Source organism: Erythrolamprus reginae, chromosome 3, assembly GCF_031021105.1.
Source record: "Erythrolamprus reginae isolate rEryReg1 chromosome 3, rEryReg1.hap1, whole genome shotgun sequence".
Lineage (NCBI taxonomy): Eukaryota > Metazoa > Chordata > Lepidosauria > Squamata > Dipsadidae > Erythrolamprus > Erythrolamprus reginae.
In genome coordinates this window covers 175,374,955-175,388,971 of record NC_091952.1, presented here as the reverse complement: position 1 = coordinate 175,388,971, position 14,017 = coordinate 175,374,955, and the positions used below count along the sequence as shown (strand labels likewise).

Sequence of the window (14,017 nt, the reverse complement as noted above, 5' to 3'; positions counted from 1 at the left end):
TTACATTCAATATTCTATTCTATTCTATTCTATTCTCTCCAATGCTGGTTTCCATGCTATAGGCAGGTCCAGCTGGTGGGATCCATTCATTCTGCCTGTGGAATTTAGGAAGAGGCTTCAAGGCTGCTGTGCTGCTTATCGGGCACAGCTGCCCTCAAATGTCTGCCCTCTGTTTGGAAATGTGCATGGAAACTTCTTAGAGAATTTGGGACAGCTTTAAGCAAATTCAGCCAAAAAAGCAATGCTTGGGTTTGCATGACATTTACTGTATTTGGAAGAAATGGGAGACAGCTGATTTTGTAAAAGTAGGCATGGCTGCAAAAATCCAAATGCCTCCTGGATGGCAAGAAAGAGATAGGGTTTGGTTTTTTTTACTGTGATTTGGTAGTTGCCAACATATCAGCAGTCCAGATCTCGGCTGTTCCTTGAATTAGCCATCTTCATCACCCCTATGAGCAAAGCCCCCCCCCCCACCGCCAGTTGAGGGAGAGGGGGTGAGTAGGGATTCCCTACTTTGAAAAAGAAAAAAAAAAGCTCCAGGCTGCTGTGCTGCTTATCGGGCTCAGCTGCCCCACCCAGAGCCACCGCCTAAGGGCCGCTATGTCCTTGCAGCTGTTTTGTGTAGATAAGGGGAGGAGCCTTTCCCCATCTCTCAGCTGCTGCTTGAAATGGGCATCTTCATCACCCCCAGTGAGCAAAGGCCCCCCCCCCCCAGTTGAGGGAGAGGGGGTAAATCGGGATTCCCTACTTTGGGGGGGGGGAAGCTCCAGGAGGGGATTTTCACCCCTACTCGTCAATAGTAGAAAGACCCATTTACTCAAAAGACAACGTGTCAATAATTCCAGCTTTGCAATAGCTGCTTGTACAATACTTGGAGATGGAGGTAGGGGAGAAACTAGGATGACTTGTCTCCAAACTAGACCTTCATCCATACTCCCAAAACTACAATGGAATGGAGTGGAATGGAATGGAATGGAGTGGAGTGGAATGGGAGGGGAGGGGAGAGGAGAGGAGGGGAGGGGAGGGGAGAGGAGAGGAGAGGAGACGAGGAGAGAAGAGAAGAGAATATTGAATGGAATACAATGGGATGGGAAGAGATAGGATAAGATAGAATATAGAATGGAACGGAACGGAACAATTGATATATCCAAGTATTGTATAAATAATGATAAAGTTAGTTTATTTTTTTATTTTTTTCCTTATTATAAATATAAATATGACTTCTACTTTGAGAGGAGCGATTGTTGCTCCACTAAATGTTACATGTAATGTATGTTTTGTCTGTCTTTGCAATAGTTTTTTTTAAAAAAAGAATATTGAATGGAATGGAATACAATAGGATAGGATAGGATCGAATTCTTTATTGGCCAAGTGTGATTGGAAACACGAGGAATTTGTCTTTGGTGCATATGCTCTCAGTTTACATAAAAGAAAAGGTACAGTTGTTGTCAAGAATCAAGAGGTACAAACCATGATAGACATAATGCCAAATAAGCAGTGAAATCATATTAGGAAACCAGTCACGATCTGAACTCATTCCGACCGACCGTCTCTTTGATAAGAGACAAAGGGACTCCGTCAAAACCTACTCCTGTCTTCCCATCCTATCCGGAATTTTCCCAACTCCTCTCCCTGTCCTCTGGCTACTCCCCATGAAAGGTCTCCGACGTGGTTTTCCTGATCTCTCCTGACGTGTCGGTGGGGGGGAGACACCTCAGGGTAGATATTGGGGGGGGGTTGCCGTTGAGAGAAAAACACCCACACCATTCTCAGTGGGATGATGGCTGAGGGCAAAGACGCGGGGGGGGGGGGAGAGAAGACCAAGCGAGAGGCTGGGATTCCCCTCCGGAGCCTTTACTTCCCCACCCCGCGAGGAGGGGTGTGGTGCCTTGGGCGGGAGGGGGAAGAAGGCGTGCTCTCCCCCTCCGGTCCTGATATAAAGGGCAGCCCGGGCCGTCGAGGGCCACCTACCTGTCAAGATGGTGCTGACCGAGGAAGATAAGGCCAGAGTGCGGGCTGCCTGGGGCCCCGTCAGCAAGAATGCCGAACTCTACGGGGCCGAGAGCCTTATTAGGTAACCCCCCCTCCCTCCTTCCCTCCCTCCCTCCTTCCCTCCTTCCTTCCCTCTCGCTTGCGCGAGTCTCGCCTCAGGGGCGCAGCGGTTAGCGCGCAGCACCCGCAAGCAACTTTCTGCCGATCGCCTGTGGCCGGAGGTTTCGCAGTTCGAATCTGAGGAGGGCTCAAGTTCCATCCTTCCGAAGTCGGTAAAATGAGGACCCCGGTGGTTGGGTGGGGGGACAATACGCTGACTCTCTGTAAACCGTCTAGTGGGGGCTGGGAAGCACTGGGAAGCGGTATGTGCCATTGCTATTATTGCCTGGGCCAGGGGTAGGCAAATACTTGCGTCCTCTATGACTTGTGAACTTCAACTCCCAGAATTCTTGAGCTAATATTGCTAGCTCCGGAATTTTGGGAGTTGAAGTCCACATGTCGTAGAAGAGCCAACTTTGCCTACCCCTGGCCTCGGCGATGTTGCTGCTACTGTTGCTGCCTCCCCGGGGGCTCCTAGTCACTGTCCCTTTCCTTCCTATCCCACCACCCACCTCGCAGGTTGTTCGCCGCTTACCCGGCCGCCAAGACTTACTTCCACCACTTCGACTTGAGCCCCGGCTCCAGCGACATCAAGGCCCACGGCAAAAAAGTAATCGACGCCCTCACCGAAGCCGTCAACAACCTGGACGACGTGCCGGGGGCCTTCTCTCACCTCAGCGACGTCCACGCCCATAAACTGCGCGTGGATCCCGTCAACTTTAAGGTGAGCGTCTCCTTTCCTACCCAAGGCAGGATCGGGGCCAGAGAATGAGGGCGCACGCACACACGCCTCTCCGCCTGCTTTCGCCTTTATATCCTTTGGTGGAGGGGTAGGCAAAAGTGGGCTCTTCTAGGACTTCGACTTGTGGACTTCAACTCCCAGAATTCCTGAGCCAAACTTGCCATCTCAGGAATTCTGGGAGTTGAAGTCCACATGTGATAGAAGAGCCAACTTTGCTGGGTGGATGGGGAAACCCTTGCAAGGCGCCTCTCTGGGCGGGCTGCGTTCTGCCTCTCTTTAACGGCGCCTCATCTCCCTTCCTCAGCTGCTGGGCCACTGCCTGGAGGTCACCATCGCCGCTCACAACGGTGGGCCCCTCAAACCCGACGTGCTTTTGTCCGTCGACAAGTTCTTCTGCCAAATCGCCACGGTGCTGGCGTCTCAGTACCGCTAAGAGAGGAGCGTTGCCCGTCCTGCCTGTGCTCGGAAATAATCTCCCTCTCTTCCTCTCTGGTATCTCCTCTCCCGCTTTCCTGGATCACCTTTGTCGACACCTCTCGTCTTCTGCCCGGTGGGGTTCACTTGTGGAACTCCCCTACTCTGCACTTCTCCTCGCAGCCTAAATTGCTAGGTTGCCCTGTGAGCTGAATCGACCGAGCCAAAAGGTCTGAGCTCTCTGCAGTGGGACTGAGCAACTGAAGATCTAAAGAAGGTGTGGGTTATTATTATCATTTTTTCAACCACCCTAATGCCATCGTCCTTGGCACCATTAATTTCTGAGCTGCTTCTATTACTGCTGTTGTGCAAACTCCTGTTTCCATTGCTTTCTCTCCCTTGTTGAATCTTCACTATGACAACCAGTTAATAAAAAAGCACAGGAAAACAAGCGCAATTGCCTTTTTCGCCGTCTGTCTAATGTTTCAAGTTGTTGTGCTGCTTTCTGGGCACTGCGTGTACTTCTGAATTGGGCTGAAAACATTTGTCACCTCGATGGTCATGGGCAGTTTGTAGGAGTGGGGCCGTTGCTGCTTTTTCAGGACAGCAATTGCAAGAAAAAACTTGTCACATACGCACGTAGCGGCTCAAATGTCTGCCCTCTGTTTTGAAATGTGCATGGCAACTTCTTAGAGAATTTGGGACAGCTTTAAGCAAATTCAGCCAAAAAAGCAATGCTTGGGTTTGCATGACATTTACTGTATTTGGAAGAAATGGGAGACAGCTGCTTTTGTAAAAGTAGGCATGGCTGCAAAAATCCAAATGCTTCCTGGATGGCAAGAAAGAGATAGGGTTTGTTTTTTTTTACTGTTTTTTGGTAGTTGCCAACATATCAGCAGTCCAGATCTCGGCTGTTCCTTGAATTAGCCATCTTCATCACCCCAATGAGCAAAGCCCCCCCCCCCCCCCCCCAGTTCAGGGAGAAGGGGTAAATCGGGATTTCCTACTTTGAAAAAAGAAAAAAAGAGCTCCAGGAGGGGATTTTCACCCCCACTCATCAATAGTAGAAAGACCCATTTACTCAATGGACAACACGTCCATTATTCCAGCTCTGCAATGGCTGCTTTTAGAATAATTGGAGATTGAGGTAGGGGACAAAATAGGGTGACTTCTCTCCAAATTAGACCTTCGTCCATGCCCCCAAAACTACAACTGGAATGGAGTGGAATGGAATAGAATAGAATATTGAATGGAATGGAATAGGATAGGATAGGAATGGGCAGGGCAGGGCAGGGCAGGCAGGGTAGGGTAGGGTAGGGTAGAATTCTTTATTGGCCCTGTGATTGGACACACAAAGAATTTGTCTTTGGTGCGTATGCTCTCGATGTACATAAAGGAAAAGGTACAGTTGTCAAGAGTCATGACGTACAACCCATGATAGACATAACGTCCAAATAAGCAGTGAAATCATATTAGGAAACTGTTCTGCTGGACTCTATGGTATGAGTCTCCGGAAAATTCAAGGGTACAAATTTCAGACACACAGGCACTTGAAAGTTCAAAAACGATGTTCTTTATCACAAAATTCAAAAGAAACAAAGCACCCTTTTTTGTATTGCAAAGAGCACTCTTCCCAAAATAACCTTATAAGCTGTACAAGCCCCTTAAACAGTCCTTAAGTACTTAGCTAGCAGCTGTGAAGAAACGTCACAGCCCTCCTTCCTCCACGAAGTGAAACACACACACTTTGCTCTGCTTTGACAAGTCTTGAAAAATCAACAAAGTCCTGAAACAGCAAGGCACGGTCCTGAGGAATTGCGATCAGATCATCTTCCAGGTGGCCTTTCTTATCTCCTGTAATATTTCTTCAATTGGTCTCCTCGATGCATAATTCTGCACCTGCGTGGGTCTAACACTTCCTCATCCGAATGGACCGAAGATAATAGAGATTGGCTTCCTGGGCTGTGTGCCAAGCCCCCCTCTTCCAAGTCACCCCCACCTTCTTCTTCGTCAGAAGAAACTGCACTACCTGAGTTTGTCAGCAATAAAACAGGCCTATGACATGTTGATGTTTCCCCTGCATCCACCTCCACATTCCTTGGGGCAGGAGCTGGGCCAGAGCCAACCACCACAAAACCAGTCAGGATCTGAACTCACTCGGACCATCCTTCTCTTTGATAAGAGACAAAGGGGCTCTGTCAAACCTGCTCTTGTCTTCCTCTCCCATCTAGAATTCAATTCTATTCTATTCTATGCTGGTTTCCATGCTATAGGCAGGTCCAGCTGGTGGCATCCATTCATTCTGCGTTTGGAGTTTAGGAAAGGACTTCAAGGCTGCTGTGCTGCTTATCAGGCTCAGCTGCCCCACCCAGAGCCACTGCCAAAGGGCCTCTATGTCCTTGCAGCTGCTTTGTGTAGATAAGAGGAGGAGCCTCTCACCATCTCTCGGCTGCTGCTTGAATTGGGCATCTTCATCACCCCCAATGAGCAAAGCCCCCCCCCCCCCAGTTCAGCGAGAGAGGGTGAGTAGGGATTCCCTACTTTGGAAAAAAAAAGCTCGAGCTGGGGATTTTCACCCCCACTCATCACTAGTAGAAAGACCCATTTACTCAATGGGCAACACCTCAATAATTCCAGCTCTTCAAATGCTGATTGTAGAATACGTGGAGATGGAAGTAGGGGATAAAATAGGATGACTTGTCTCCAAATTATATCTTCATCCATACCCCCAAAACTACAATGGAATGAAGTGGAATAGAATAGAATAGAACAGAACAGAATGGAATAGAATAATGAATGGAATGGAATACAATAGAATAATGAATGGAATGGAATACAATAGGATAGGATGGGATAGGATAGGATTGGATTCTTTATTGGCCAAGTGTGATTGAACACAGAAGGAATTTGTCTTTGGTGCATATGCTGTCATTGTACATAAAGGAAAAGGTACAGTTGTAAGGAATCATGAGGTACAACCCATGATAGTCATAGGGTCCAAAGAAGCAGTGAATTCATATTAGGAAACCAGTCACGACCTGAACTCACTCCGACCCTCCCTCTCTTCGACAAGAGACAAAGGGGCTCCTTCAAAACCTGGTCTTCTCTTCGTCTCCCACCCCTAATTTCCTCAACTCTCGTCCCCATCCTCCAGCTACTCCCCATCCGACGAGGCTTTCCTGATCTCTCCTGACGTGTCCGTTGGGGTGGGGGAACCCACACCATGCCCAGTGGGATGATGGCTGAGGACAAAGGCGCGCGGGGACGACGACCAAGCGAGAGGCTGGGATCCCCCTCCGGAGCCTTTACTCCCCCCCCCCCCCCCCGCGAGGAGGGTTGCGGTGCCTTGAGCGGGACTCGCAATCTATTTTCTGCCGATCGCCGGCTGCCCGCGGTTGGGCAGTTCGAATCTAAGGAGGGCTCAAGGTGGACTCAGTCTTCCATCCGTCCGAGGGCGGTGAAATGAGAATTCCGGTTGTTGGGTGGAGGCATTACGCTGACTTAGAGAGGGCTGGGAAACACTGGGAACAAGTATATAAATCTAAATGCGATTGCTATTATTGCCTTGGCAAGGGATAGGCAAATATTTGCGTCTTCTATGACTTGTGAACTTCAATTCCCAGAATTCCTGAGCCAATCTTGCTAGCTCCGGAATTCTGGGAGCTGAAGTCCACATGTCGTAGAAGAGCCAACTTTGCCTACCCCTGGCCTCGGCGACGTTGCTGCTACTGTTGCTGCCTCCCCGGGGGCTCCCATTCACTCTCCCTTTCCTTCCTATCCCACCACCCACATCGCAGGTTGGTCCTCGTTTACCCGGCCACCAAGACCTACTTCCCCCACTTCAACTTGAGCCCTGGCTCCAGCGACCTCAAGTCCCACGGCAAGAAAGTGATCGACGCCCTCACCGAAGCCGTCAATAACCTGGACGACGTGCCGGGGGCCCTCTCCAAGCTCAACGACCTCCACGCCCATAAACTGCGCTTGGATCCCGTCAACTTTAAGGTGAGCGTCTCCTTTCCTACCCAAGGCAGGATCGGGGTAGGAGAAGGGCACACGCGGCTCCCCCCCCCCCTGCTTTCGCCTTTATATCCTTTGGTGCAGGGGGAAGGAAAAAGTTGGCTATTATAGGGCTTGTGGACTTCGACTCCCAGAATTCCTGAGCCAGTCATGCCATCTCCAGAGCCAGGCTCCCATCTCTGGGAGTTGAGGTCCATATGTCATAGAAGAGACAACTTTGCCTACCCCTGCAGATTTGGTGGGTGGATGGGGGAAATCCTTGAAAAGCGCCTCTCCTGGTGGGCGGGACTCTGCCTCTCTTTAAGGGCGCCCTCTCTCCCGTCCGCAGCTGCTGGGCCACTGCCTAGAGGTCACCATCGCCGCTCACAACGGTGGGCCCCTCAAACCCGAAGCGATTTTGTCCCTCGACAAGTTCCTGGACCTAGTGTCCGAGGTGCTGAAATCCAAGTACCGCTAGGAAAGGAGCCTTGCGCGCGTCCTGCCTGTGCTCGGAAATAATGACCCTCTCTTCCTCTCCGGTATCGCCTCTCCTACTTTCCTGGACCACCATGTCGACACCTCTCGCCTGCCTGTCTTCTGCCCTGTGGGGTTCACTTGTGGAACTCCCCTACTCTTCTGGGAGCCTGAATTGCTAGGTTGCTGTGTGAGCTGAATCGACGGAGCCAAAAGGTCTGAGCTCTCTGCAGTGGGACTGAGCAACTGAAGATCTAAAGAAGGTGTGGATGATGATGATGATTTTTTTCAAGCACCCTAATGCCATCACCCGTGGCACCATTAATTTCAGAGCCTGGTTCTACTACTGCTGTTGTGCAAACTATTGTTTCCATTGCTTTCTCTCCCTTGTTGAATCTTCATTGTGACAACCAGTTAATTAAAAAAAAAAAAGCACAGGAAATGAGATGCAATAACCATTTTCGTTGTCTTGTCTAATTTCCCAATTTGTTATGCTGCCTTGTTGTGTGTGTGCTTCTGAATTGGGCGGAAAACATCTCTCCTATTGATGGGGGGGAGGCAGTGTGTAGGAGTGGGTCATTGCTGCTTTTTCAGGACAGCAATTGCAGGAAAAAAATGTGTCACATAGGAACGAAGTGGTTTAATAATAATTAATAAATAATAATAATAATAATTTATTGGATTTGTATGCCGCCCCTCTCCGTAGACTCGGGGAGGCCAACAACAATAATAAAAGCAACATGTACAATCCAATAGTAAAAACAACTAAAAACCCCTATTATAAAACCAAATATACACACAGACATACCATGCATAACTTGTAATGGCCTAGGGGGAAGGGCTATCTCAACTCCCCCATGCCTGGCAGTGTAAATGAGTCTTGAGTAGTTTACAAAAGACAGGGAGGGTGGGGGCAGTTCTAATCTCTGGGGGGAGTTGGTTCCAGAGGGCCGGGGCCGCCACAGAGAAGGTTCTTCCCCTGGGGCCCGCCAAACGACATTGTTTAGTCGACGGGACCCAGAGAAGGCCAACTCTGTGGGACCTTATCGGCCGCTGGGATTCGTGCGGTAGTAGGCGGTTCTGGAGGTAATCTGGTCATACCCTGTACATACCCTTTGTTTGGGAATGTGCATGGTAATTTCTTAGAGAATTTGGGAAAAGCTTAGGCAAATGAAGCCAAAAAAGCAATGCTTGGGTTTGCATAAATCCTGGGAGAGGAGCGGCATATCAATCCAATCAATCAATAAATAATCAGGCTAATCAAAGTAAATAGTTGGAGCCAAATAATGGCAATATACTAAAAGAAAACATGTCATAATCTGGTTTACACACAACATGATATGATGATGTCTAAATTCCTGTATAACTTCCCATCAACCTATTGAGGGTAATAGCAAATTATCAAAATGTACTTTTTGATCAGCCTAGTCTAACAACAGTGTGCTCACCTCAAACACATTACTTTTTAACAGCACTTTACAGAATATCCTAGGGCAAATCCTCTTAAGCAGAGGACTGTAGGAACTTTTAACCATTATGTTTTTGCACTTTGATTTTAAATAACAGGCATCCCTCTAAATAGGGCTTATGCTAAAAGACCTCCCAGGTGGGATAATCACCCTACTTGTTGGTGAATTCTAATTATTTGGAACATGCAACTGATGTTCCAACTTAGACATTCAAAAAAAAAGAAATTTTGAATAAGATGTGGCAGTTAATAGTCTTTGTGTCCATTTCATAACAGTACGCCTAGAATGAAGGTGGTATAGTAACAAAAACTTTTGTGGATCAGCTGGGAGAACCTGGTATTAGACGGTGCATTCTAGAATGGGATAGATTACTAAGTGGAAATAAAAGGTGGAGTGCTAGCAATATATAGACATTCCTGAATATGATTTCTTTAATTAAAAGTCTGTTTGATTTATATCTCACCGTTCCTCCAGGAATTGTTTACACAGGGATTTCCATTCATTTTATCTCACCGTAGTTGTTCTGTCGGGCTCTCTGGTAGAATCCTCCCAAAAATTCACAGGTACAAATTTCAGACACGTTTGAAAATTCAAAACAATGTTCTTTATAATGAAAATTCACTTTAACCAAGCCCTTTTTTGGTATAGCAAAGAGCACTCATCTCCAAACAAACTGGTAATTTGTACAAGTCCCTTATCAGTTCTGTGATACTTAGCTTGCAGCTGTGAGGCAATTCACAGTCTTTCTTCTTTCACAAAGTGACACACACTTTGCTCTGGTTTAGTTTCAAAGCGGGGGGGGGGGGGGGATCAGCACACAAAAAGTCAAAATCAGTAAAGCAGTCAGGAAACACAAGGATCAGATAATCCTCCACAATGGCCAAACCCACAGGCTGCTATTTATAGCAGCCTCACTAATTACCACAGCCCCACCCAACCACAGGTGGCCTCATTTTCTTTGATAATAATCTCTCAGTTGTTGTTGCCTATGCATCGCTCTCCTCATGCCTGGCTGTATCATTAACTCTTGTTCTGAATCCAAGGAGGAGCTAGATAATTGATCACCTTCTGAGCTGTCTGCCCCACTCTCCTCCTCCCTGTCACTCATGTCTTCTTGGTCAGAGGAGCCTTCATCAGCAGATTCCACCAGGGGGGGGGGCAAAACAGGCCTGCAGCATGTGGATGTCTCCCCCACATCCACAGTCCTTGGGGCAGGAGCAGGACCAGAGCTAACCACAACAGTAGTGATGCTGGGAAATAACAGCGGCCGAAAGGGAGTGAGTGGACCAAAGTTACACAGAGTTTCTGTGACTGTGTGGAAACGTGAACTTGGGACTCACTAATCTCCCTCCCGCAATTTAACTACTATGTCATTTTAGGAGTTGATGTGGTGCAGTGATCTGAATGCAAGTACAGTACTGCAGGCTAACTCTGCCCATTGTCAGGAGTTTGATCCTGACTGGGTCAAAATTGACCGCCTTCCATCTTTCAAATGTTGGTAAAATGAGGAGCCAGATTGTTGGGGACAATATGCTGATTAAACTGCTTAGAGAGCGCACTACGAAGCAGTGTATGAATCTAAGCATTGTTGCTATGTTTCACAAGAGAAATTGGAGGAGGGGGAAAGGGGAAGTGGTTGCCCCTAGTCCAAACAGAAAAGCAGGAAACTGTAGAGATGAAAAACCTACGAACTTCTTTTATTTTCAGCTGGCCAATAGGAGAGGTATTTCAAAGACTTCATAATTTGTGATATCTATCCGTTTGGTGCTAATGAGACTTGCCAGAAATAAATTTCATAGAGATGAGGGGTAAGCATAGGAGAGTATCAGGAGGAAATTATTATTAATAATATTATTATTATGTATTGATATTAATAATTATTATTATTATTATGTTGTTGTTGTTTTGTTGTTGTTGTATTGACATTAATAATAATAATAATAATTATTATTATTATTATTATTTCTAGAAAAAGATCAGACAAGATTTCCCCTTCAAAAACCATTTCTGCCATTTCGTCCTGATAAACTCTCCTATGCTTATCCCTCATCTCTATGAAATTTATTTCTGGCAAGTCTCATTAGCACCAAACGGATAGGTATTACAAATTATGAAGTCTTTGAAATGCCTCTCCTATTGACCAGCTGAAAATAAAACAATAATAATAATAATAATAATAATAATAATAATTATTATTATTATTATTATTGTCAATATAACACAGCAAACGAGATCACTATGCTGGATTTCGTATTTCATCACCAGTCGGGCGCTTCCCAAGCACCTGGGACTGCGTGATGTAGCGGCGAATTATGTTTGCCGATCCCAGTAAAGCGGCCTTTTGCAATTGATAGGTGGAGATTTTGTCCATTCCGATGGTTTTCAAATGTCCGCTGAGATCCTTTGGCACTGCGCCCAGTGTGCCAAGTACCACTGGGACCACTTTCACTGGCTTATGCCAGAGTCGTTGCAGCTCGATTTTTAGATCTTCGTATTTCACTAATTTCTCTAGCTGCTTCTCCTCAATTCTGCTGTCTCCTGGGATTGCGATGTCGATGATCCATACTTTCTTTTTGTCCACGATCACAATGTCTGGTGTGTTATGCTTCAGATTTCGGTCAGTCTGAAGTCGGAAGTCCCACAGTAGTTTTGCTTGCTCATTTTCGACCACTTTTTTGGGCTTATGATCCCACCAGTTCTTTGCCACTGGTAAATGGTAGTAGTAGTAGTAGTAGTAGTAGTAGTAGTAGTAGTAGTAGTTGTTATTATTATTATTATTATTATTATTATTATTATTATTATTTAGATTTGTATGCCACCTGGAGATCCGGGGCAGCTCACAACAGAGAAAGTGTAAGAGGAAACAGAAAGGAGAGAAAGGAGAGAGAGTAGAAGGGGCGGTACAGAAAGAGGAAGGAAAGAGGAGGAAGGAGAGAGAGTAAAAGGAGAGGCAGAGAAAGAAAAAGGAAGGAGGAGGAGGAGGTACTACAAGTGGAATAGCCACCTGGGATAGAAAGTGGGGAGTACAGAGGGAAGATTGAAATGGATTGAATAATAAAATTAAAATTGGAATGTAATTTAGGTTATTATACTATTGTTTTTAAGCGACAATATTTGTATATTGATTTTTGTTGAAGGTGTAAAGGTATGTGATGACTTATTGACCGCTTTTCACACTTACGACCATTGCAGCATCACTTGATCACAATTAAAATGCCTGGCAAATGACTCATCTTTATGACGGTAGCGAGTGTGGTCACTTTGTGACCTTCTGGCAAGCAATGGGGAAGCCAAATCCACTTTAAAACAGTGTTGCTAACTTTACCACTGCAGCGACCCACTTAACCAGTGTGGCGAGAAAGGTTGCAAAATGGGGCAAAACTGACTTAATAAATGCCTCACTTAGCAACATAAATTTTGGGCTCAATTGTGGTTGTAAGTCGAGGCCTACTTGTATGGCAAAAGTGCTTAGGAGAGTGGAATGGCTGGTACCAAGACCTACTGTGAGGGAACGCCAGCAGTTAACCCACTGACCTGCTCCTCTCTCTGGCTGCAGATCCCAAATCACAGGAAAAGGGTTAATCACACTGCAGTGTGCAATTGCACAAGTGAAAAGCTTTTGGCTGGATTGATGGCTTTTCCGTGGTACTATAATTCTCTTTGCTCAAAGTTTCCTTGAAACACTGCCTGATTCCACCATCCATGATCCAGCATAAAATTGTACTAAGGTAATATTTGCTGCCTCCATTGTTCATCCCTATGCTGCCATAGGCGTGACACCCTGAATTGATAGTCTCTTGTTTCCTAGTGCACAACAAAGAGTTTTCCACTAGCATTTGTTGCCTTACTTCCACTTCCAGTTGATGGGGGAGGGGCAGATGACAAAGCATTGCAGGTTTTACAGGACAGATATAAAAGAACATAATAAAACATTTCCTCTGCCAGCTTGCTTCTCTCAGATTGATTTTATGGCAAATCAGTATTTAATTTTTGTGGACGTTTCTTTGATATATCCAAACTTACACATCACTAAAAACTGTAGTCCCTTACTATGCATTTTAAGATAGTATAGGTTTTTGCACACTTGAAACTATAATAAGACTGTAATGAAATAAGAAAGGAAATACCTCTGTTATACTGGTACAGCTGTTGATTTAAGATTGCCTTACAGGATGGGGATAAAATAAGACCAACTTTGTACAACCAAGGATTTATCAATCTTCCACCAAGCTGGGACAAATGATAGTGCCTTGAAATGTCATTGTCCCTTTGTCAGTCCCTATCTTGTTTCTACCGAGAGTCTTTCCAAAGATTCTATCAAAAACTCTAATAAAATAAAATAAAATATTTAATTAAATAAATTTAATTTAATAAATTAAAAGGTCTAATGGTGAAAGAAGGAGTAGGAACTTGGTCTTTGTACTAGGCAACTAAAGAAGAACTAAAGGAACCTTTTTACTTGCACATTTCAGAGAGACTTTGGCATCTGCATCTCCTAGAATTTACTGGCAACAGCAAGATTTATCCATCCTCACAATGCTGGCCTTTTCCTGTGTTCAAACATGATTTTTAGGTTATCCAGCACACCATGGACAGAATTAATGGAGCAAAGGTTTAATTTTGGAAGGAGCTATTTAGGTCACTGAGTGTATAGTGCAGAAATCCACATTTTAGTCTCTGTGACAAAATATTTCCTAGTTGTCATTTGAACATACCAGCAAAAGAGTGTCCATCCCATCAGATAAATTACCTTTGCCTATTGCTGTTCTGGTTCCCAGCTAGGGCCTTGGTTAATTGGAAATAAGGCTTACTGAATGCAGAGATTTATAAA

General features: G+C 45.8%; 2 protein-coding genes across 2 annotated transcripts; both read left to right on the top strand.

Moving 5' to 3' along the window:
* Positions 1–1,708: 1,708 nt before the first annotated feature.
* LOC139164745 (hemoglobin subunit alpha-A-like) lies at positions 1,709–3,698 on the top strand. The gene is made up of 3 exons (XM_070747203.1): positions 1,709–2,074; positions 2,611–2,815; positions 3,138–3,698. The coding sequence occupies exons 1-3, from the start codon at positions 1,980–1,982 to the stop codon at positions 3,264–3,266; spliced, it is 429 nt and encodes a 142-aa protein (XP_070603304.1). The 5' UTR covers positions 1,709–1,979; the 3' UTR covers positions 3,267–3,698.
* Positions 3,699–4,667: 969 nt separating this feature from the next.
* LOC139165450 (hemoglobin subunit alpha-A-like) lies at positions 4,668–8,147 on the top strand. Its single transcript, XM_070748624.1, has 3 exons — positions 4,668–4,672; positions 6,871–7,249; positions 7,593–8,147. The coding sequence occupies exons 1-3, from the start codon at positions 4,668–4,670 to the stop codon at positions 7,719–7,721; spliced, it is 513 nt and encodes a 170-aa protein (XP_070604725.1). The 3' UTR covers positions 7,722–8,147.
* Positions 8,148–14,017: the final 5,870 nt, after the last annotated feature.